General features: G+C 42.8%; 1 protein-coding gene across 3 annotated transcripts in view; it reads left to right on the plus strand.

Annotated features, from left to right (window-relative positions):
* The window catches only part of ILDR1 (immunoglobulin like domain containing receptor 1), a 30708-nt gene extending 13303 nt beyond the window's left edge, over window positions 1-17405 (plus strand). For 2 of the 3 annotated variants that reach the window (XM_044252232.1, XM_044252235.1), the window contains 5 exons: window positions 1037-1186; window positions 4585-4704; window positions 4980-5126; window positions 10981-11112; window positions 11331-15284. In XM_044252232.1, coding sequence (XP_044108167.1) covers window positions 1037-1186; window positions 4585-4704; window positions 4980-5126; window positions 10981-11112; window positions 11331-12241 — 1460 coding nt within the window. In that variant the 3' untranslated portion in view covers window positions 12242-15284. Of the gene's footprint in view, window positions 1-1036; window positions 1187-4584; window positions 4705-4979; window positions 5127-10980; window positions 11113-11330; window positions 15285-16100 lie in introns of those variants that run through there. The other variant, XM_044252233.1, reaches the window with a different exon arrangement.
* Window positions 17406-23241: the final 5836 nt, after the last annotated feature.

Below are 23241 nucleotides of genomic sequence, written 5' to 3' on the forward strand. Positions count from 1 at the left end.
AGATGAGTACACAGTCTGCCTCCATTCCCCTTACCACCTGAGAATGTGGACAAGAAGCCTCCTTCATCCCCTGGGACCCTAAGGAGTGGCCCTCTGTGAACCTCCCTCCCCCTGCCACACTCACTTTTGTGGCCAGCCTTCCTCAGGCGGAGGAAACTCCCCTAGTGAGTGAGAGCATACTGCCTCTAGGGAACACATTCTCAGCGCTCCCCTCCCCCACCCCGCCCCACACTTAGCCAATCCTACCTCTCAGTAGTAGCCACCCCGCTCATGTCAGCTCTCCTCCCTGGAACCAAAGCTCTTTCTAGCTGTCTACCTCTGCCTCTCTCAAGGAACAAAGGAACCCAGATCATGACCATCAGCCCTGGATATTTAACCTTGTAGAAATTTTGAGAGTACAAGTAGACACTGTCTTTGTAGGAAGGAAGTGAGCTTCCTGAAGTGAGAAAAAAGGGGAGAGCCATCAGCTTTTCCTCTTTTAGCCCTAACTAATGTCTTAAAGTATGAATCTTGATACCTGAATGTTCTGCGAGTCACCCACAAGTCACCCACAGAATCTGGCAGTTGTCCCCAAAACATACATCTCTGAATCAAGGCATAATTTCTAGGGGTTTACTCTTCAAATAAAGTCGGAAGGGAGGAGAGACCAGGACAGCAGGCATTTGCCACCAGCAAATGTATTAAAAGGGCAGGTAGATGAACCCCATAGAAACAGAATCTGGGTGACCAAAAATGAAGCAAAGGTAGATGGAATAGGAGACAGGGGCATGGAGCCAGGATTTGGAAATGATGGCCTTTTAGAGGGTCTGGATCTTGCTTCTCAAAGGTTCATTTTATCACCTGAGAGTTCATAAGAAATGCAGACTCTCAGATCTCCACTCCGGACCCTCAGTACCAGAATCTTCATGTTTAGCAGGAGTAGACAAATGAGCTCAGGATAAAAATGAGAAGCTTTGCTGCTCTAGGGAACAGTAAGGGCTCCTTTCCTCCTGGGAATTCCCCATTACTGTGTGACTTGACTGTCCTCTTTCCTCAGCATACCAGGCAGCTTTATCCCTGGGCCAGGACCCATCCAATGACTGCAATGACAGCCAGCGTGAGGTGCGCATCGTGGCTCAGCGGCGGGGGCAGAATGAGCCCGTGCTGGGCGTGGATTACCGGCAGCGCAAGATCACCATTCAGAACCGTGAGTGCAGGGGAGGCGGCAGCATCTAGGGCTGCCTGGAGGTGCAGATACCGGGCCTGGCTGGCTGAGTCATTGTGGGGATTTCCCTCTTTTCTTTCTTTTCTTTTCTTTTCTTTCTTTCTTTCTTTCTTTCTTTTGTTTGCTTTGTTTCTTTGTTTGTTTGTTTGTTTGAGGAAAATGCCAGATATATAGAAGGCTGTTACTACCATCTGAAGTCAGTCCCCTGAAAAACTGGTCTCTGGATGATATATCCTACAGCTTTGGCTAAGAGTCTGGGAGTAGGTGGTTTCTTTTGCTTTTTCATGGCTGAGGTGTGGCTCAGGCTTGTTTGCTCCCTCCCATAAACTGCTCTCAGGGCCTGCATGAACGCCGGGCCCCCTGAGTTTCCCTCTGGCCACTCCTCTCGTACATGTCTAAGGGGCTTCCAAGCAGATGGCCGCCTGGAAACCGTCATGGCCCATTGATAGAGGAAAGAACATTAGCCTTAGAATCCAAAGACCTGGCCGCATCTCTGCCTGCTTCCACCTGCTAAGTTCATGGACCTGTAACAGACATTTTCTCTGGCCCCTGTTACCTCAACTGAAAGATGGACATACTGGTCTCTGTCTCTGTACACTGAAGTAAATATCAAATGTGATATCTAAGAGCTATGTGTAAAGCATATTTATTCTTTGTGCTTAGTACAGGGACTGGTAGTTAGAGCCCTCAGTCTGTAGTCAGACTGGGTGTGGGTCCCCATTCTGCACTAACAGGGTATGTGAACTTGGGCAAGTTCCTTCAATTCTTTTTAACCTCAGCTTCTACAAAATGGGACATGCTGTAGTACTATCCATCTCCTGGAGAGTTGTCAGGATTAAGTGAGATGATGTGCATAAAACACTTAGCAAATATTAACTGTGCAGTGAACTTTAGTTATGATCAAGGAGAATACTTTTGAATGGATGGGCTAGTGCCCCACATTCCTGTCTGGAAATCTAGGATTGCCAAATTGGGTTATTGGCAGAATTCAGAGCCTGTTTCAATGAGCTTCACAGGCAGTGTAAAATAAATATTTGCTGGTTAAAAGGGAAAAAAGAAGGGAGAACACATGAAGCAAGTCACTCAGGGTACCTGTAACAACAATGTGAAGAAATCAGTGAATGCTCTATGACCATTTAAATGAAGATCATTTAAAGGGAGCCAATTTAACATTTTCTTCCAAAATTATGTATAATACTTTGGCTGAATATTTAAGTCTGATTCTTTTACTTGCAATCCCTGATTTCCCCAAGCCAGCCCTTAAACTCTTGGCCTTATGTACATCTGTCCTTTCCTGGTCTCTAGGTTCTTTCTTAAAGATTCAGGATGGTTCTCTTTTTCCCAGAGCCTGCAGAATTAGCCCTCATCTGACTCCAAAACTTAAAGTCTCTTTAATTGGCAAGTCTCCTTTATAGTTTTTGAAGGATGAAAGTCCCCACAGGTGACAGTCCCCACTAATTTTTTTTCTAATTTTGAGTAATACTATCCACTATCTCTAATCTCAGTCACCTTTGGATCAAACTCTGCTTCTCCCTTATACCAGTGGGAAAGCAGTATTTCCCCTTGGTTTTTATTTCTGCCTCCATAGTTGTCATGATTTCCTGGAGCCCTTGTTTTCTGACACTTTATGCCTGTGTATACGTCATTTGAGATGACCATGTCAAGTCAGTTCTTGGATTATTTAAAATATTAACATATCTGAATGTCTCCATTATTGTGACATCCCTAGAAAAATCTTTATGTCTTTAATAAAAATTGGAGCAGATTTTTAATGCACAGTAACACTGAGAGAGAATTTCCTCTGAAGCATTTTTACCATTCTTCCAAGTCTGGAGTAAGCTTATTTCTGGGAAAGGTAGTTTGTCTGGAAAATCACGGGTAGGAAAAAAATCGTAGAGATTGACGTAGAAAGAGGAGGAAACAGAAGTTGAAGTAAGCTCCAGTGGTGCATGACCTTGCATTTTTGTTTCATTTCCTCAATCAATATTTTTTGATGAACAGATAATGAAGAATTACAGATGGGACTGCCAAGTAAGCAGGAGCAAGTCTATAATGCTAAGGGTTTTTTAAAAGGAATTCGAAGATGTCCCCTGGCACTTTACCATGGAGGCTGCCCTGATGCATGACTGGACTGTAAGCCCTTTTAGGATGGAAATGAGTCTTGTTCCTCTGCAGATCTGTCATAGAGCTGGACCCACACAAGGTCTTCAGTGATGATTTGTAGTGTTTACTAAACTTGAACATACCATTCATCTATCTTAATGAGGTAGCCCAACGCATGGTGCTCATGAAAACTGAAATTCCTTTGTTGAACATTGAGTCACATACCCTTAAAATATTGACATTTTATCCTTCCTTATTCAACTTCATCTCATAACCTGTCCCTCCAAGATCCAGAGGGATCTGTTCACAGCCGGTGAGGGACCCAGGCTGTGGAGTTCTCCACACACTTTGGAAAGGACATTAGAACTTCGTAGTTAAGAGCACCAGGGTTGCAGCAGAGATATGGATTGGAACCTACCTCTGCTACTCGTTAATTCTCTGTTCTTAGGCCAGTTTCTTAGCCTCCTGAAGTCTTGGTTTCCTCACCTGAAATGAAGCTAATAAGCATACTTACTGTGTCAGGATGGTATCGAGTTTGATTGTGAGTAAGCCAAAGCCCAAAGTATTAGTGACTTAAACAGTAGAGAGGTTTATTTCTTCTCATGTATAAATTTGGAAGTAGATAGTCCAAAATTATTGTGGTGGCTCTGTTCCATTAAGACCTCAGGGATAGGCCCAAGCTCCAGCTCCCCAAGAAAGTTTTTTTCTTCCTCATGGTCCAAAATTGCAGCCATCACATTTGCTTTCCAGATAACAGAGTAAAAGAAAAGAAGAGAAGGAAGAAAATGTTCCCAAACTGTTTTAGGAGAGTTCCTGGAAGCCATCATGTGACACTTCTGCTTGCATTCTGTCCACCACAATGGAGTTGCGTGTCCATGTCCACCTTTAAGAGAAGGTAGAAAATAGTAACTTTATCCTGGATGGCCACATCCATGAACAAAAGTTACATGACTGTGAGAGAAATTTATATCCCTGGAGGCAATATAATGTGTACCTCACCCACTCAGAGAGCTGTGGTGGAAATGAAATGAGGTGATGTCCAAAATCCATTCATGGTACCTGGTAGGGCTCACTGAATTGTCAGTTGTACCATCATTGTACTGTGTGGAGAAAGAGGAGGGTCTCAATAAAAGGACTTGAGGCCTACCCCTGCACCTCTGCACTACGAGGGGCCCTCTTAGAGTGTGGAAGGATGGTGCTGGGTCTTTAAAAGCTATAGTTCAGAAACCCAGGCCCTCTCCTTTAACCCCTGGCACTTTCTCCCTCCCTTCCTGCAGGAGCAGATCTGGTGATTAATGAAGTGATGTGGTGGGACCATGGAGTGTATTATTGTGCCATTGAGGCTCCCGGGGACACATCAGGAGACCCAGATAAGGAGGTGAAGCTCATTGTCCTGCGTAAGTGCTGCTGGAGCTTTCTCTTAGCCACCCCATCACTGTGACACTTTCACACGCAGAAAAAAGAACAGAAGCAAGCAAGCCCAGGTTATTGTTGGATTGCCAGCCTCCAAAGTTCCCTTACAGCAGCTAAACCTTTTTTTTTTTTTTTGGCCAGTATTTTGATTGAATGTAATCTGTAGGTCAAATCTGTATTTATTAGACCTCTAGAACATTAGACCTGGAAGCTCTCACCGGAATGTTTACTTAGCTTGCTGTTGGTGTCTCCCCTGCAGACTGGCTGACAGTGATCTTCATCATTCTGGGAGCCCTCCTTCTGCTCCTGCTAGTCGGGGTGTGCTGGTGCCAATGCTGTCCTCAGTATTGCTGCTGCTACATCCGCTGCCCCTGCTGCCCTGCCCGCTGCTGCTGCCCCGAGGAAGGTGAGAGGGTATGGTCGAGCCATGGGAGGGGTGATGCTGCAGACTGCTTTCTCAAATACATCAGCCTCACACACCAGGCCAACACCTTGGGTCCTTCCAGGTTCTCCTCCATGCCCTTCTCCCATCACAGGTGCAGAGATCTTTGACCTCAGCCCAGAAAATGATGCTCCAGGAAGTTGTAGATCCAAAGGGGAAGATTTCTGCCGGTCTCCATCCCAGCCTGTCTAAGGTCTCCTTCCAGTTGTTCTGCCTACTGATGGCATTTCCTCAGTGGCCCTGATAAACCTGTGCTTCAGTATTTGCTCCTAGTACTCACCTTGCTTTGAAAGGGAGTGGCTGGAGTGGGTGGTTTGAATGTAGTAGGGAGAGAGGAGGCCACCCCTTAGAGATGGCTTGAAGAGAACAGATAGAGGAGAGAAGTACTAAAGCAGTGGTTCTTAAACTTAAGAATCACCTAGGGCTTGGTAAAACTTTGTTCCTGGCTCTACCTCCAGAGTTTCTCATTTAACTGGTTTTGGATAGGCCTGAGAATTTGTATTCTCAAAAAGTTCTCAAGTGATGTGATGCTGCTGATCTGTGGGCCACACTTTGAGAACCTGTTTTTAGATGAAGGAAGGAGGTTTAAAGGAAGGAGAGACAGAGCAGAAGATCTTGCTTTTAATGTGCTCTTTCTTTTGGTTGGCTGAAATTTGACATTTTAGAACAGAATTATGTCATGTCCTAAAAAATGTGGCTGTGGAATGCCAATCTTTTTTGTAAAAAATTATTCTATAAAATTCTTTTCTTAGTAAATAGATGGCATGGGTTCAACAGCTTTAAATGGAGGGAGTTTTGTGTCCTTAAAACCTTTTTCCCTAATGTAATTTTTCTACAATTACACTGTAGAAAACTTGAGAATTTCAGGAAAATGTAAAGACTAATCTGAGCACTAAGAGATAATCACTTTTATCTCTCTTATCAGTCTGGTTCATTTGAACAGGAATTTTTTAAAAGAAAAGATAAGGAATTGCTTCTTAAGAAAGAAACAAAACTTAATCCACAATGTCAAGAAGGTCAGTGGCCTGCGTCTGGTTTTAGGCCTGTGTTCCAGGCTGTCTTACAGGAAAAGAGACTTATTGGATGTCTGCCATGTATTGGCCCTTCGCATATATTTCCCTAGATGAATCCTCGCAACCCTAGAAGGCTATATCATCTCTACTGAATAGATGAGGGGACTGAAGGTCAGAGTGGTCCCAGCTAAATGGTAGCAGTGGCAGTATGGTGTTGAATCCAGGTTCACCTGACTTATGAGTGCCTGAATCTCACACAGTAGAGGCTGCCACAGCCTCTACATGGAGACCACAATTGGCTTGGCAGTGATACCAATGGCTTCCTTAAAGAGAGGGAAAATAGCAGAGAACTCAATATTGGGCTGTGGAACTCCTTACCTTTCAGGAGCCTGTGAGAGAGATGCTGTGGAGAAGTCACTGTCACTGGAGTTGTAATACATAAAAAGAGATGAGAAAATCACTCCCAAGATGACTTCTTAGAATCCCTAGGTCTGTGGGGCACTAAAAACAGGCAGGACTGGGGACAAGGCCAACACAAATGATAAATGTATCCACTGTTTCAGTAAGCTGATAAACAGGTTCTGGTGGGAAAGTGGTTTCTTCTAAGTTTTTAGAGTTCATTTAGAAGAACTGATAACAAAGAAATGCAAGCCACAAGTAAAGATCGCTGGACTTGAGCAAATGAGGTCGCTTTCAGAGTGAGTCATTACGGCAGACTGTCCTGAGAATTTTGATGACAAGAGGACAGTACATGGAGGAGGCAGAAGTTGTTAAGGAGAGGTCTTGGATGAGGAAAGAGGTGTGTATGATTGTTGGTTGGACTAAGATAACCCCAAGCATATTTGTAGGCAAAGAACCAAGGCCAGTAGGAAATGACTAAACTGAAGCTTTATGAAGTGAGACAATCACTGAGCAGGTGGAACAGGTGGGAGTGACATCAGACATATGGAGAAAGGACTACATTTAGAAAGGAAAGATAGGGCAGTCTGACCTCTGGAGAGAGAGAGAGAGAGAGAGTCATTAAAATGTGAGGGATGATCCAAGTATAAGGGAAGCTGAGGGATCTCATACCAGCCTGTCTCGATTTCAGCAACTCAGAATTCTAGAGGCAGAAGGGAGCTTGAGAATGGCACTGGTGCTTCTTAACCTTCTCTGACCACAGCCCACCTCCCTAACCTGGTCCCACTTTCCAATGAGTTAATAGAGAACCAGCGAGGAGAAAAATGAGAATGACAACAAATTTTAGTAACCCTTGGTAATTCACTTAGTGCTGGTAAATGACCCACAGTAGATCTTAAAGATGAAAGTTATTGAAACTGAATCCTAGATCAGTTGCTGGCCATCCTTCCCACAGAACCTCTAGACATACCCTGTGGTAGGCCACAGGGCACTCTGGGAATCTCTGATCTGTGCCACCCACCTCCCCATCCCCCTCACAACTGAGGGAAGTAAGGCCTAGAGAGACTTCAGCACAATCACACACAGCTTGTTGGTGGCAGATCCTGGACTCTCAGTTCCATGCCCAGGGCTGGTTCCTCTTTCTCAAATAAGATGACGTCATCAACTGAGAGTTTATGGGGAGGGGAAGACATGAGAAGAGGGGAATGTTTAAACTGCTCTCACGGAGGGAAGTGGACTTGATAGATCTGTCAAAGGAAGCCATGTTGGGGAGTGCTGTTTGAGTGAGGTCAGTTGCCTGGCTGTGCTGTCAGCACTGGCAGCACGGGGCCGGAAGTGAAAGCTGAAATGGTAAGAGTTCAAGCACATGGGATTCTAGGAAGCTCCTAATGGTGTCGCTGAAATGACTAGCCAGTCAAGTTAGAGGGGGCTGGTAGTATGGGAAAAAGTGAAAGGACTGTGTGATCATGGGTTGAAAGAGGGTAAAGAGTGAGCTCTGTAAGAGTGAAGAGGGGCTGGGAAGGGCTAGGAAGTCCAGATGGAAAGCTTCAGACACCATGGGTGATGCTGGCTGCAGGGAAGGAGAGGTGCTGGTCTCTGGAGAAGGGGGATGTGCTGTGTCATTTCTCTCACAAAAGAGACGTCTTAAAGAATATGCCCTGGGTTTTCCTCAGAAATGAAGATAAATAGGCCTTTGGTGGTCTGGTCTCCAAATGTGTACTTTTACTTCCTGTGGGGTCTAAGGCAAAATAAGGGACCTGTTGTAACAATTTATTATGACAGTGAGAGCCACTGTCTCTTGGTTGTCTGTCATCTGTTTAGGCACGTCACGTGTTTTGCTTCATTTAACATCTGCAACTTTATGAAATAGGTGTTTCTGTCCTTAGCTCACAGAGGAGGAGCCTGGGACCAGAGACTCTGGAAATTTACTCAAAACCACACAGCTGGTACATGCTGGGATTCATGCTAAAGTCCATCTGACCCTCAAAGCTTGTATTTAAGGAAACTTAACCCTGAGGACCACAGTTCTCAAAAGGATGTTAAGAACTCTCAATACTCAACTCTAGTTGGGCTTCCTGCAGTAGCATTAAGGAGCTTTTTAACAACTTGCACTTGCTTTGCACTAGACTGAAGGAGAGTATCTGGGAGTGGGATCTAGGAATCTGTATTTTTAACTAATGCCTTAGCATGATCAAGGCAGACTTTACTCCACTGAGGTTCATAGATAACTAATTAGGAGTCTTTTGAGGCTTAGCTACTTTCTCCATGTCTCTTCTTTTATTGCCTGATTCCCCATTAAGGTGAACAGCAGAAAATCCTGACATCCCCATGGGACAAGAGGGCCAGGGAGAAGCTCAGAGACTATGTTTTCCACTCAAAAGTTCTATTACAACAGGGAAAGGTGGGGCCCTGGGAAAAAGGGTGTGGCAGCTAAGAAGAGAGTAGGTGGGTTAATCTTTGGAGTATGGAAAATTTTACAGGAAAGCTTATGGAAGATCTGTAAGGGTCTTTATGGAGTTGTCTGTCTGTGCAGAGGATCCTGTTAGTTAAAAAGCGTCATTCAGGGAACAACGTGTAAGCCCAACTTTCTCTTTGTGAACTGTGGAATTGGGGGAGTAGGAGAAGGAAGTGGCCAGGATTCAGTTAGAGGGGTAAGGAGTAGGTAGGGTTGTTCCCAACAGAGTCAGATGCCCTAGGCCTTAGAGGCAGAAACTAGTCTGGAGTGGGTTTTGAAGTGTGCAGCTGATTTGGAGAGAAATAAAGCAAGGAGGTACCACTGTGGAAAGTGTGTTTTGTTTCATCACAGAAATAAAGGAGAGTCTGGGGATTCAGTGATTTGGCAGAAAGAGGACAGGCTTGGGCATCGGAGAGGCACCTCTATCACCAACTATGGGACCTTGAATTGGGAAGTCAACCTCTGTGCATCCAGCTTCTTCATCTAATTCCCACACAAGACATTGCTCTGAGGATTAGTTAGCTTATGTAAAATGACTGGCACATGTGTAGTAAGCCAGGCATTATGTGTGCAGAGGGTGGCCCAGGAAGGGAGCTGGGGGAGGCACTGGTTAACAAGAGGGAGAGGAAAGTGCTATGCACATGGAATGTCTGGAGTGCTGCCACCTGAAGGTGTGGCCGCTGGGGGAGCTGCTCCAAGTCTGCATCTGCTTTTCTCCAGCCAAGGCTGTGATGTACTGTCCCGGGTGCAGCTCTGGACATTTTTGAGGGCTCAGCAGCAACCACGTCTTGTGCTGGAAGTGTGTTTCACACTGGAGCCACGGGGTCCAGATGGCCACTCAGCTGTTGGCCTCAGAAAATCCCTGACCCTGTGCAGCAGGGTCCAGAATGCCTGTCTTCTGCCCCTCTTACTGTGCCAAGAGGAAGCCCCAGGCAGAGCCCTCCTGCTTTAGAGGTGGCCATGAGGCTTGAGGAACGCAAGAAGAGGTGAAAGTGTCAAGCCGGGGGCCCGAGGCAGGCACTTCCTGCCCTGAAACACACAAGTACATTTCCTGCATGCATGGGTAGACAGAGACCTTGGGAGACAGTTACCTCAGAACAGAAATTCATGAACAAAACCAACTTAATGCTTTTGTTTTTAATTTGCACTCACGGGGTAGAGTGGAGGGAACTGTGTGCTTCACACTAGCTGCACCTGGGGTACTGGAGTGACAGGTCTATGGGTTCCTTGTACTGCTTTTTTATATGATTTTTTTTGCCCTGAGATGCTCCCTTCTTTACCTTCACTGCATCCCTTAGAGGTATCTCCCACTTAGGGAAAACCCAACACTTTCCGAGATAAGGAGAAGAGTAGAAAGGATCCACTGGTATCTACTTCAGCTTTTTGCATCTCTTGCCTCCCTCCCACTAGTTCTTCCCTGCAAGGTCTAGAACACCAGCTAGAAGGTTCTTCAGAGTCCTTCCCTTTACCAGTAATTCTGCCCATTGACCTCAACACCTTCATCCTTTTTTGGTTTTTTGTTCTTTTTCCACCTTGAGCAGGCAGACCTGAGGTTCCCTGGCAGCCCTGGCCTCACAGCCCCCTCAAAGTCCTTTGTGTCTGCATCTTCTGTATTTGGTCTGTGGCTGAAGGCCTTGTTGGCCCAGGACCTGGGATTTCACATCTTGCTCATATCCATGTATCTACCTACATCTTAGGGGAACCTGGGAATGGCAGGACGATACAATGTTTTCAAGACTGGGAAGTCAGATATTATATGTATACTTTCCTGGAGTACATTTCCAGCCCCTTGCCAGATAACCAATGGGTTACTGCTCCTTTAACTCTGACTCCTATACAAGATAGGTTAAAAACTGGCCTCTTAGCAAGGCTGCTGGGTAGAAAGAAGTGAAGTGGGAGGTGTGGGACTTGTCCTGGCTGAGGGTCTGCATTTCTCCTTTTTCCCCTGCAGCCCTGGCCCGCCACCGCTACCTGAAGCAGGCTCAGGCCCTAGGCCCTCAGATGATGGAAAAACCCCTATACTGGGGGGCGGACAGGAGCTCCCAGGTTTCATCTTATCCAATGAACCCGCTGCTGCAGCGAGGTAAACCTTGCCCGAGATTTGGGATGGAAGGGGGCAGAGGGCAAGGGTAGGCACTGGGTCTACATTGGGACCCTCATGACCAATATGGCGGGTGTCTGGGATTGAGGATGGGGTCGGGATAGATGCAAGCCGATTAATGTGGCATTCTGGTGCCCTGGTTTTGAGGAGTATGTTTTGGGCCAGCTGTTCTGCATGTTCTTATCCTTGTTTCTATTCAGATTTGTCCCTGCGATCCAGCCTCCCACCGATGCCAATGACCCAGACCACCGCTCACACTCCCATTGCAAATGGTGTCTTAGAGTATTTGGAGAAAGAGCTGCGGAACCTCAACCCAGCCCAGCCTCTGCCCCATGACCTCAAAGCCATATCTGGCCAAGCCTGCAGCATGCTATCCTCTCTGGGCTCTGAGGTTGTGGAGCGCAGAATCATCCACCTGCCCCCACTGATCAGAGACCTGCCGTCCTCAAGGAGGACCAGCAACTCCTCCCACCAGCAATGGCTTACCCCAATTCCCCCTGGACCCTGGGATCCAAGGGAGGGGAGAAGGCAGCCCCACTATTCTGACTTCCACCAGGAGCTTCAGGACCAGGAGCCTAAGCGCTGGGCATTGGAGGCACGGGAGCTGAACCGACTTCGGAGGGGAAGACACCACCGCTCTGGGGTGCACGGGTCCCCTTTGCCCTGGTCAGACAGGGACAGCCTCAGCGACGGCCCCTCATCAAGGGAGGCCCATTGGCGGCCTGACCACCCACCTCTCCGGAGCCGGTACCCAGACGGACCCCACAGGCCCAGACCCCGGGAGAATGCACAGAGGCACCGGAGGCGCAGACACCGTAGCTACTCCCCTCCCTTGCCTTCTGGCCTCAGTTCCTGGAGCTCTGAGGAGGATGAGCAGGAGAGGCACCCCCAGAGCTGGGGAACCCACCGCCACCACAGCTCACACTCCTCTAACTGGCCTGAGGAGAAGCCACCCAGCTACCGCTCACTGGATGTTATGCCAGGCAAGAATGGCAGGAAAAAAGGGAGTGTGGAGAGGCGCTCGGTGAGCCTGGGGCATCTTGCTGCGGGTGGGGCATGGGCAGAGCAGGGCTTGGCCACAGCTGACACAGGCCACCCCGCCTGCCCCTGATGAGGGTACCGGTACCTCGTCCTTGAGCTTGCCCTGTAGGCGTGGTGAGACCTCTTGTCCGAGCTAGAAGGGACCTGTGCCATCCAGAGGGCAGAGGAGGGCTCCATGCTTGATGCTTAAAAAGGGCCTTCTCATCCTCAGACCAGCCCTCCTCACAGTCTCGTGAGGCAGGGTTCCCCCATTTCACAGATGAAGAAACAAGGCCCAGAATAATTCAGCGCCCCTGAGTAGTGGAGCTAAGACTTAAATGCAGGTTTCGTGGCTAAGACTTTACTTCCTGTCATAGCTGCCTGTCTTTACTTAGCAACCCTATTTCCATACCCCAAATTAGACCATGCAGCCTGACAGAGGACGTTTGTGCCACTTCAGGGGATAGCAAGTCAGTGTGCAAGGCCTTGTATTCGAGGATGAGGTCCTGTGAGACCCCCTGGAAAGAATCCTTAAACTGATTAAACAAACAAGCAAATAAAACACAACTTATATCCCAAATACGAGTCAAAACTTTAGGGTTCTGGAATAGGTAAGGTGCCAGTGAGTACCAGTCATAGCTTACTAACCTAAAAGGGGTGCAAAGAGGGATCATAGGCATTTTAGGCCTTCATTTTTTTTTAAAGATGTGACCTAAAACATTTATTTTATAATTGATTTACTAAAACGATGTGTTCCCTTATGTCACTTTGCAAAATTATGCTTCCATGGCTCAAAAATATTCATGAACTGCCTTCAGAGTCAACTTAAATGAAAACCTATTTCTCTATCTAACCAAAATCCTTTTCAACTTTGCTTCCTTTGAGATAAATGGATATATAGTAGGTTCTGAGGGAAGTTCTCAGAGTAGAGAATATTACAGGAAGAATTTTAGTTTCCCACACACTTCCAAGGATGTCTGGAAATGCAAGTTTTAAACCAATCCCAGGCATGGAGTGTGCAAAGAAACAGGCACCTTATGGGAGCTATAGTGCTAGCCTTTCTAGATAAGAGCCATGGTGAAAGAGTAATTCATGAGGAAAGTAGCAAAGTTCTGTAGGTAGTTCTAAAATAATGACAGTTCTCATAGATGTCCCAGGAAAGAGGCAAAGGCCAGTAACAATGAAATTTAGCAGTATCCTTACTAAGTGGTACCTAACTATGGCCATTGATGCCATATTCCATTTAACCCTCACAGCATCCTGTGAGGTTTATACTCTTGTCTTCATTTTTATAGTGGATACAATTCTTTCTTCCATGTTATCAATAAGAAAATTACATCCTGGAAGAACACCTGGAACCAGTTAAAGCCAGGATAACCGCTGCTACTTTAGTCAGAGAGTGACTAGACTGTCTCTTATCTTCATTTTAACAGAAAAAAAATGTAATTTGAAAGGCAGTTTTTGGCCCTAAATCCAAACCCTATCTTTGAAGTTTTTCTTAACTTTCTTCTCTTTAAGTGAAATTATGTGGTTTCTTATAAGTGAGAGTAGGGTGAAAGGAACACGTGCTATGTTCCAGATATTGGGGTAAGCCTTTTCCAAAACTTATTTATTTAATCTTTGCAACAATGTGTGAGGCTCAGTGATATTGGATATCATGCTCGATGTCACACAGCGAATAGGCAGTGAAGCCAGAATGTGAACATGGGTGGCCTGCTGACTCTCAAGCCTGTACCTTTTCAGTAACTTTATGCAGCCTCATTTGAAAGAAACAAGAATCATTTCGGGCAGTGGTGTTTTCCTGTTATATTTCTTCCTGGTAACTTTATTTCTTCTTCATTTTCTAAAAGTCTCACAGCGTCCTTTATCATTAAGATGTACACACCACTAATTCTACCACAAGCAAACCAAATTTTCTATTGTAAAGTTGCTCACAAGATGCAAAGATTTTGCTCAGGATCATTTTGAAGGCTTTCATTGTTATGGATTTCTCTGAGCTTGTCTCCCAAAGAGTTATCACTTTATCACATTGAACTGTTTACTCATATTCTGAATGAGTACAGGCCCAGGGCTATGGCTGGCTTTAGAAGATTGGTTTGAAGAGCACAGTGTTTTGTTTATAGTCTGAATTTTGAATGCCTTCAGTGAAGCAAAAGCCTCCAGGGCCAAAGTCTTACTCTTTGCTGCTCTCCTTGGTGGGGCTGGATGCTTCCCATACACTTTTCTCCTCCCCCTCCCCCCATACACTTTTCTAACCTCTGAAGCCTTCAGGAGCTTGCTGCTAACTTCAGAACTTATAATACAATTGGGCCACTAGATGGCAATCTTTGATTATGTATAATGAAGCTTGCGGTTGCTCCTTGAGTTAATAAATGTATCACTATTTTTTTAAATCAGTTTTTCAGCAGTTACAGATTCACCATAACTTTTAACAAAATGCTTATTAAAAATACTTTATTAAATATCCAGGGAAGTATGCATTAATCAAAAAACCTCTTGGCTTACATGGAACCTTCTCTCTGAAAGATAATGTTTAGCAAGTAGATACTGAGGAACAAGGGCTTCCATCCAAAAAGGTAAGAGAACTATTCTCTGCACAGTGCCCATGAGAAAATGGGAGCCATGTCAAGGAATCTCCCATTTGACTACAGAATCAGGATTCCAGCAGAGATCTGACCTCAGGTCTGGTGTTTTTTTCACTTCATCAAAAGCTACATCCTCAGAAATACAGGAAACTGTAATGTCAAGTTTTAAACTCCTGTGGTTTCAGACTGGGTTGCTCCTGTGTTCCTGGCCTCCTTCAAATGGATTATCTTTCTTTCTAATCTTGCCCTACAAAAAAGGGCTTCCCAAGGCATTTCTGGGTTGAGAGTAAAGTTGCCCTATACTCTCCTCTTCTAATAAAAAAGAAAACTCCTGCATTCCTTCTTCTCCAAGTTAAAATCAAACTTTCAATAGAGAATCCAAGATTTTTCTTTTTCGTTTTTCTTGACTTGATTTAATAAAAAAATTTTTTTACTCAGTATACTTAATCCTCTACTTTTAATACAATGCCTATTCCTTGATCATGTCTAGGTTTCTCTTCAGCAAGCCCTGCACAAGTTTCTTTTGTCCCATTTCATTGCTTTTCTTTGTATCAGAGAATATTCATCCCATTGCATTTTGATTAGAAGCCACGCTCCCTAAAACTCATTTTCCTGATAAAATGGAAATAATTTTTTTATAGTTACATGAATGTATATACATATACAATGCATTTAACGATAGGTTTTGGGACAGATACCTTGTTTTGCCATTTCAAATAGGATAAGAAAGGTCACATTCATGGACTATAGCTATAGATATTCAAAACTTAGGAATGATCCCCAATAATACATAGTTAGAGAAACATGAGAAACATAGAAACATAGACATTGTCCTTGCCCTGATAGAACAAGTTGAAAAAGCCAAAGGATCAAGCTGAAGAAAAGTCACTGAGTTTGGTCAGAAAGAGATAACTTGAGAGAAATACTAAGGTATAAAGCTCAAATTTTTAGAAAAGGGCCAAAAAGGAATGGTTCAAGAGAATATGAATAGGAAAAGAAGAACTGGGCCATGTCTTCATGAACAAATGGTAGGGAGATGGGCTAACGAATGGACAGGGTCCTTTTTTCAGTCTAAGGGAGATCTGAAGGTGTTAAAGTCATCAGGAGGCAAAGTGAATGAGACTGTAAGAAATTTTTAAACATTAAAGGTATTTGAGGAACGCTCCAGGAAGTTATGAAAGAAGAGAAACCTAAGCCTGGGAAAGAGACTGGCTTCATGAGGAGTCAAGAAGTATTTTTTAGGTTCAGTTATGTTATCCCACAACTCACCTAGGATTTGCACCAGGATCAAGTGAACCTTGTATGTTGTATGCACAGACAATAGATTCCCCAGCTGACTGGATTCTTTTGTGTTCTATTCCCCAGGAGAGAGACAGCTCCCATAGTGGAAGGAGTGTGGTCATTTAGTCACCTGGCACAGCGCTACATCTTTGGCTACTCCTCAGCTCTCACATGTCATCAACATCACCCAGATTTCCAGCTGACTTGGGAGGGACACTGAAAGTCTCTATCTTGCAGATTCTGAGAACAAAATAGAAAAATATTAAAAACAAGAGTTTGAGGAATTAATGACTGTAGTGTTAGCCTTGGCTCACACTCTGCACATTTAGAGTATCTGACTTGTAATGGACTCTAACTGGTTTGTGATCTTTCAGGAAATTAGTAGTCCAAGTCTTCAACTAGGTTACAGAGCTCAGAACTATGGCCATTCTCAAAGTGAGAACTCAGGAATCTTTAAGAAGAAATCAAACATGTTTCAGGTACAGGAAATTTATTGAATATGGAAATTTCCACGGGAACTTTTCTCTATCTCTATAACATACCTCCATTTTAGGAGTCCACCTTGCTACACCCCATGCCCAGTCCTGAGTGTTCCTGAGGGTCAAGTCAGAGATGGAACAGGAAATACTCTCATGGCTTATTTAGGCAAGTGTGGAAGATCACTAAGAAGCAGTTATACACCAAACTTATCTCTATCCCTTATTTTCTCCTCCCCCTCCTCCTTTTTTTTTTTTTTTTTTTTTTATCTAATTTATATATCCTTACATATTATGTATCCACTTAAATCACTATACATTCTTCTTGGGAACAACATAATATACAAGTAAATTAGAAAGAAAATATACTGACCTAAGGATTCTGTCCCAAATTAACACTTACTTTGGTACACTTGACTGAACTGAGTTTTCTTCCCTACTAAAGCTCAGAGAAGAGCCAGCTTGGCTCTTCTTGGATAGTTTGGAGTCAACTTGGACTTGGATAGTTTGGAGTCGCCTTTCTCCTGGCACCGCTCAGCCTTGCAGAGTTGAGATTTCCAAGCAGATGCATCGAGGTAGGTCTGGCCATTGAGAGAGCCCCAGGAGGAGAGGACTATGCCCTCTCTATAGTAAGCTCTACTACTCCCTCCCATTTTCCCCAATCCCTTTGCTGGTTTCATGAATCCATCTGTGCTTGATGTAGAGATGCTCCTTGAGAAGATTGGAAGGAGATGGTCTGAAAGGAGGGGTATGTGTGTGTGTGTGCGTGCGCGCGCATGCTCCTCAACAGTATCTTTATGTATATGGCCTTATTCTCAATTTAGATTCTATTGTGTTGACACATTTGTTTTTTCCCCCCAGCCTCATTAATTATATCCAGAGAAAAATAGATTAAATGCGTGCATCAGGCAAAGATTACTTTCAGATTTTTTATGTCTATAATGTAACTGGGTCTAAAATAGCAAAACAGAAAAAAAATAAAAAATTTTAACAGATAAGACATAAAATTCAGTAGGCGAGGGTCTTCTGGTCTGGACAAGATGGTATAGACTTTTTCCTTGCTCCTTCCCACTAAGCATAAACCCTGGAAATGGCACGAGAAACAGGCAAAGGAGAACTCTAAAGGATGCTAAGAAGGCGGCAAGGTGGTTTGGGAACTCAGGGTGTGAGGCATAACACAGAGGCAGGGTATCTTGAACCCCCAACCAAAAAAGAGACACCCAGAGCTGGCATTTCCAACTTCCCACCTAGCAAAAGAAGGTAATAGCTCATTCCTTCCCACTGGATTTAGTGGGAGTCGCTCTGACAACCTCGGGCAATGGGGACCATCTAGGAACCCTGCCAAAAATAAGTGACCAGGGGAAGTACGCTCCTTCCCTGTTAGGCCAGAGACTCTTCCATGGAGAAGTACTATGGTGAGTAGGAAGAACCAGTAAGAGGCTCAGATAAAGTGAGTAACCCAGCTGAGAAAGAAAGCTCTTTGTTCCCATGGGCCAGAGACTTTCTTCCACTGCCCAGAGATAGTAGTGCTGACTACAAAACCAGGAAAGGACCTGTCACAGCTAACAGCCTGAGCCTGGAAGCCACTTTGTTTCCATGAAACTGATACTCTCCTCCCTGGCCCAGATTAACTAGGGTAGCAGGGGAACACCAAGAGAAAGATTTCTACATACTCCTCACCAAGAGATATCTAGCAACCTAGCCAGGGGAAATTCTGTCTGTCACCTCAGACAGCACTGACAGAGACCAGAGTGATCCTTAGCAGCACCATGTACATCAAATAGACCAACATAACATCACAAATGTTCTAAATCATTAAACTGCCATTGGAATCATGGCCTGCAAAAGTAGGTGACAACTTGTATGTTGAACCTAATAGGTTCAACATAAAATAAATAAAATAAAATAAAAAATAAATAAAATAAAATATTAAAATAGGACCCAGAGTATCCTAACATAATAGACAAAACGACCAGGATACAAACCAAGAACCAAGAAAATCACAACTTGAATGAAAAACAAAATCACCTGATGCCAACCTGATTTGAATCAGATGTTGGAATCATCTGATAAGAATTTGAAGGCAGATATTATAAAAATGCTACAACGATCAATTACAATTCTCTTAAGAAATAGAAAATCTCAAAAAAGAAATAATAATTATGCAAAAAAGAAAAGGGAATTATAAAACTGAAAAATACAAAGCTCAGAATTTAAAAACTCACAAGATGAGCTCAACAGAAGAGTGGAAATGGGAGGCTACAATCAGTGAACATGAGGACAGAACAACAGAATTCACTCAATTTGAACATAGAAAAGAAACTGGAAAAAATGAACAGGGTCTTAGGGACCCATAAGACTACAACAGAGTATCTAATATCATTGGAGTCCCAGGAAATAGAAGAGAAAAGTAGGGATGAATGAGTATTTGAAGAAATAATGGCTGGGAACTTCCAGTATTTGATGAAAGACACCAACTTAGAGATTGAATGAACCTAAAAGCTAAATGAACCCAAATAGGATAAACCCTAAGGATCCATGACAAGATACATCATAATTAAACCTTTTTTTTTTTTTAAGATTTTATTTATTTATTTGACAGAGAGAGATCACAAGTAGGCAGAGAGGCAGGCAGACAGAGAGAGGAGGAAGCAGGCTCCCTGCTGAGCAGAGAGCCCAATGCGGGACTCGATCCCAGGACTCTGAGATCATGACCCAAGCCGAAGGCAGCAGCCCAACCTACTGAGCCACCCAGGCGCCCCCATAATTAAACTTTTAAAAAAGGACAAAAACTCTTGAAAATAGCCAGAGAGAAACAAGGCTTTTGCTGTAGGAAACACCAATTTAAGTGGATTTGTTATGTAAAACCATGAAGAAGGAAAGGGCAGAATGTGTTTTGTTTTGTTTTTTAATTTTATTTTATTTTATTTTGGGGGGGATCGTAAGTCAACATTTTAATTTTTTTATTTTTTTTAAATTAAATTTATTTATTTTCAGCATAACAGTATTCATTATTTTTTCATCACACCCAGTGCTGAAAGAAAAGAACTGTTAACCACAGTTCTCTATCTGGAAAAGCTATTTTTCAGGAATGAAGGGAAAATAAAGACATTCATAGATGAGTGAAAATTAAGATTCTGTGACTAGCAGACCTACTGTGAAAAGACTGAAGTTCTCCAAGCAGAAAGGAAATGATAAAAGAAGGAAATCAAGAAGAAACAATAGAAAGAACAGAAATATGAGTCCATACAATAGTACATTTCCTTATGAGTTTTATAAACAGATTGAAATAAAAATTATAATACTAATACTCAAAACAATGATATTTAAAGGTGGGAAAGGTAAAGAGGCCTAAATGGAAGTGAAGTTTCTATACTTCATCTGAAGTGGTAAATGTTGATACCGGGACATCGTTATAATTAGCACCCACAGCAACCACCATAAACATTACACAGAGAGAAAAACTCAAAAATATTACTCAGCCATCAGAAAGGATGAATACCTACCATTTATATCAATATGATGGAACTGGAGGGGATTATGCTAAGTGAAATAAGTCAAGCAAAGACAATTATCATATGGTTTCAGTCATATGAGGAACAGAAGGACTAGCTTGGAGGACCATAGGGGAAGGGAAGGAAAACTGAATGGGAAGAAATGAGAGGGAGACAAACCATGGGACAAACCAGGAAACAAACTAAGGGTTATAGAAGAGAAACAAATGTAAAAGAATTGAAATCATACAAAATGTGTGCTCTGACTATAATGGAACCAAACTGGAAATCTGTAACAAAGACAACAGGAAACTCTTGAAACACTTGGAAACTAAGCAAACACACTTCTAAATTATGGACAAAAAGGAAGTCTCAAAGAGAATTTTAAAAGTACATAGAACTAAATAAAAATGAAAACACAACATATCAAAATGTGTAGTATCTAGCTAAATCAGTACTCAGAGGGAAATTTATAACACTAAATGTTTACATTTAAAATGGGGAAAGATGTCAATTTCTGTAATCTAAGTTCTTAATTCAATAAACTAGAGAAAGGAGTAAAACAAACCCAAAGTAAACAAAGGTATGAACTAATATAAGAACAGAAAATAAAACTGCAAATAGAAAACATTACCAAATAACTCAAGAAACAAGAAGCTTGTTCTTCAAAAATATCAATAAAATTGATAAACCTCCATTAAGACTGACAAAAACAAAATACTTACTATCAATAATCAAGATGAAATAGGAAATATCATTCCAGATACTGCAGCCGTATAAAGTAAATACAAAAGTATAAAATAAATAATAAACATAAATAATTATCATATAGTTATTAAGCAATAATTATAAATAAATAATGAGAGTACTACCTATAACTTTATGCTCATAAGTATGGTGGCTTAGAAGAAATGAAATAATTCTCTGAGAACCACAAACAGCCAAAATTCAACTAAGATGTAATTAATTATCTCCAAAGTTCTATTGCCATTAAGGAAATTGAATTTTTTTGGCTTTAAGATTTTTTTATATTCAATTTGTTCTACTTTCACATCATGTCCGGTTTACTGATATAGGTAAGTGACAACTGTAGAAGCCTGGATATCTCTCAACACAAATGAAGGAATAATGTTTGTTTTCAAAACATTATATGCTCCGATGGAGGAACCTGGGTTAATGTAAAAATTTTTTAATGCTCATATGCTTCAAATTTGTGCATATGAGATAAGAGTGTCCACATCAAACTACCTCTGTAACAGGGCGTAAGATGGCTATATCTCCCATGGGATGACTTGATGTCCATATCTCCCCATGGAATAACCTGATGCCCATATTTTCCCATGGAAAATATGCCCATGAAGCAAACCAATTTTTTTTGTTTGTTTTGTTTTTGTTTTTTTTTTCTCAATTTATTTATTTTCAGAAAAACATTATTCATTATTTTTTCACCACACCCAGTGCTCCATGCAAGCCGTGCCCTCTATAATACCTACCACCTGGTACCCCAACCTCCCACCCCCCCGCCACTTCAAACCCCTCAGATTGTTTTTCAGAGTCCATAGTGTCTCATGGTTCATCTCCCCTTCCAATTTACCCAAATTCCCTACTCCTCTCTAACGCCCCTTGTCCTCCATGCTATTTGTTATGCTCCACAAATAAGTGAAACCATATGATAATTGACTCTCTCTGCTTGACTTATTTCACTCAGCATAATCTCTTCCAGTCCCGTCCATGTTGCTACAAAAGTTGGGTATTCATCCTTTCTGATGGAGCCATAATACTCCATAGTGTATATGGACCACATCTTCCTTATCCATTCATCCGTTGAAGGGCATCTTGGTTCTTTCCATAGTTTGGCGACTATGGCCATTGCTGCTATAAACATTGGGGTACAGATGGCCCTTCTTTTCACGACATCTGTATCTTTCGGGTAAATACCCAGGAGTGCAATTACAGGGTCATAGGGAAGCTCTATTTTTAATTTCTTGAGGAATCTCCACACAGTTCTCCAAAGAGGCTGCACCAACTTGCATTCCCACCAACAGTGTAAGAGGGTTCCCCTTTCTCCACATCCTCTCCAACACATGTTGTTTCCTGTTTTGTTAATTTTGGCCATTCTAACTGGTGTAAGGTGATATCTCAATGTGGTTTTAATTTGAATCTCCCTGAGGGCTAATGATGATGAGCATTTTTTCATGTGTCTGATAGCCATTTGTATGTCTTGATTGGAGAAGTGTCTGTTCATATCTTCTGCCCATTTTTTGATGTGTTTGCCTGTTTCATGTGTGTTGAGTTTGAGGAGTTCATTATAGATCCTGGATATCAACCTTTTGTCTGTACTGTCATTTGCAAATATCTTCTCCCATTCCGTGGGTTGCCTCTTTGTTTTTTTGACTGTTTCCTTTGCTGTGCAGAAGCTTTTGATTTTGATGAAGTCCCACAAGTTTATTTTCGTTTTTGTTTCCTTTGCCTTTGGAGATGTATCTTGAAAGAAGTTGCTGTGGCTGATATATCAAAGAGATTACTGCCTATGTTCTCCTCTAGGATTCTGATGGATTCCTGTCTCACGTTAAGGTCTAGCAAACCGATTTTGAACTGCCCAGCAGTTACAACTTTCTGTTCTAGATAATTCAGATTCTCATCAAAGTCTCTTCTTACAATCTGAGTATCACGGGCCAAAGTCTTGAGATAGTCGTAGGTGGTTTTGGTCCAAAGTTTCCAGCACAGAGAATGTTGAATCTTTCCTGGCACCGGCAGTTTTTTTAGCTGGCAAACTAATACGGGGTATGCGGGTCTCTTTTTACCAACACCAACATCCTGTCACTGGGCTCCACTCAGTCACCACAAGTGCTGCCACCTCAGGAAACTGGATTTTTAATTAAAAGCTCTCTGAAATGAAATCTCCAAAACAAGTCAGTCTTACTAGAGAAGTCTAGCACAACTTTAGAAGTATAATTAACACTAACTTTATACAATTTCTTCCAGAAGAGGAGGACATACTCCCTGCTCATTTAAGGAAGACAGCACAAAGTCATTGCAAGTCATTACAAAAAAAGAGAAAACTATGAACAAACATCCTTCCTGAACTTAGATGTAAAAATCCTTAACAGAATATTACCAAATATTTAAATATACAAAAATAATTATACACCATGAACAAGTGGGAGTTTGTCCCTATACATAAGCCTGTTCCCAGCATAGTAAAAACAATCTTGAAAGATGAAATTGGAGGACTGACTTATTCTTTCCAATTTT

The sequence above is a fragment of the Neovison vison genome, chromosome 6, assembly GCF_020171115.1.
Source record: "Neovison vison isolate M4711 chromosome 6, ASM_NN_V1, whole genome shotgun sequence".
Lineage (NCBI taxonomy): Eukaryota > Metazoa > Chordata > Mammalia > Carnivora > Mustelidae > Neogale > Neogale vison.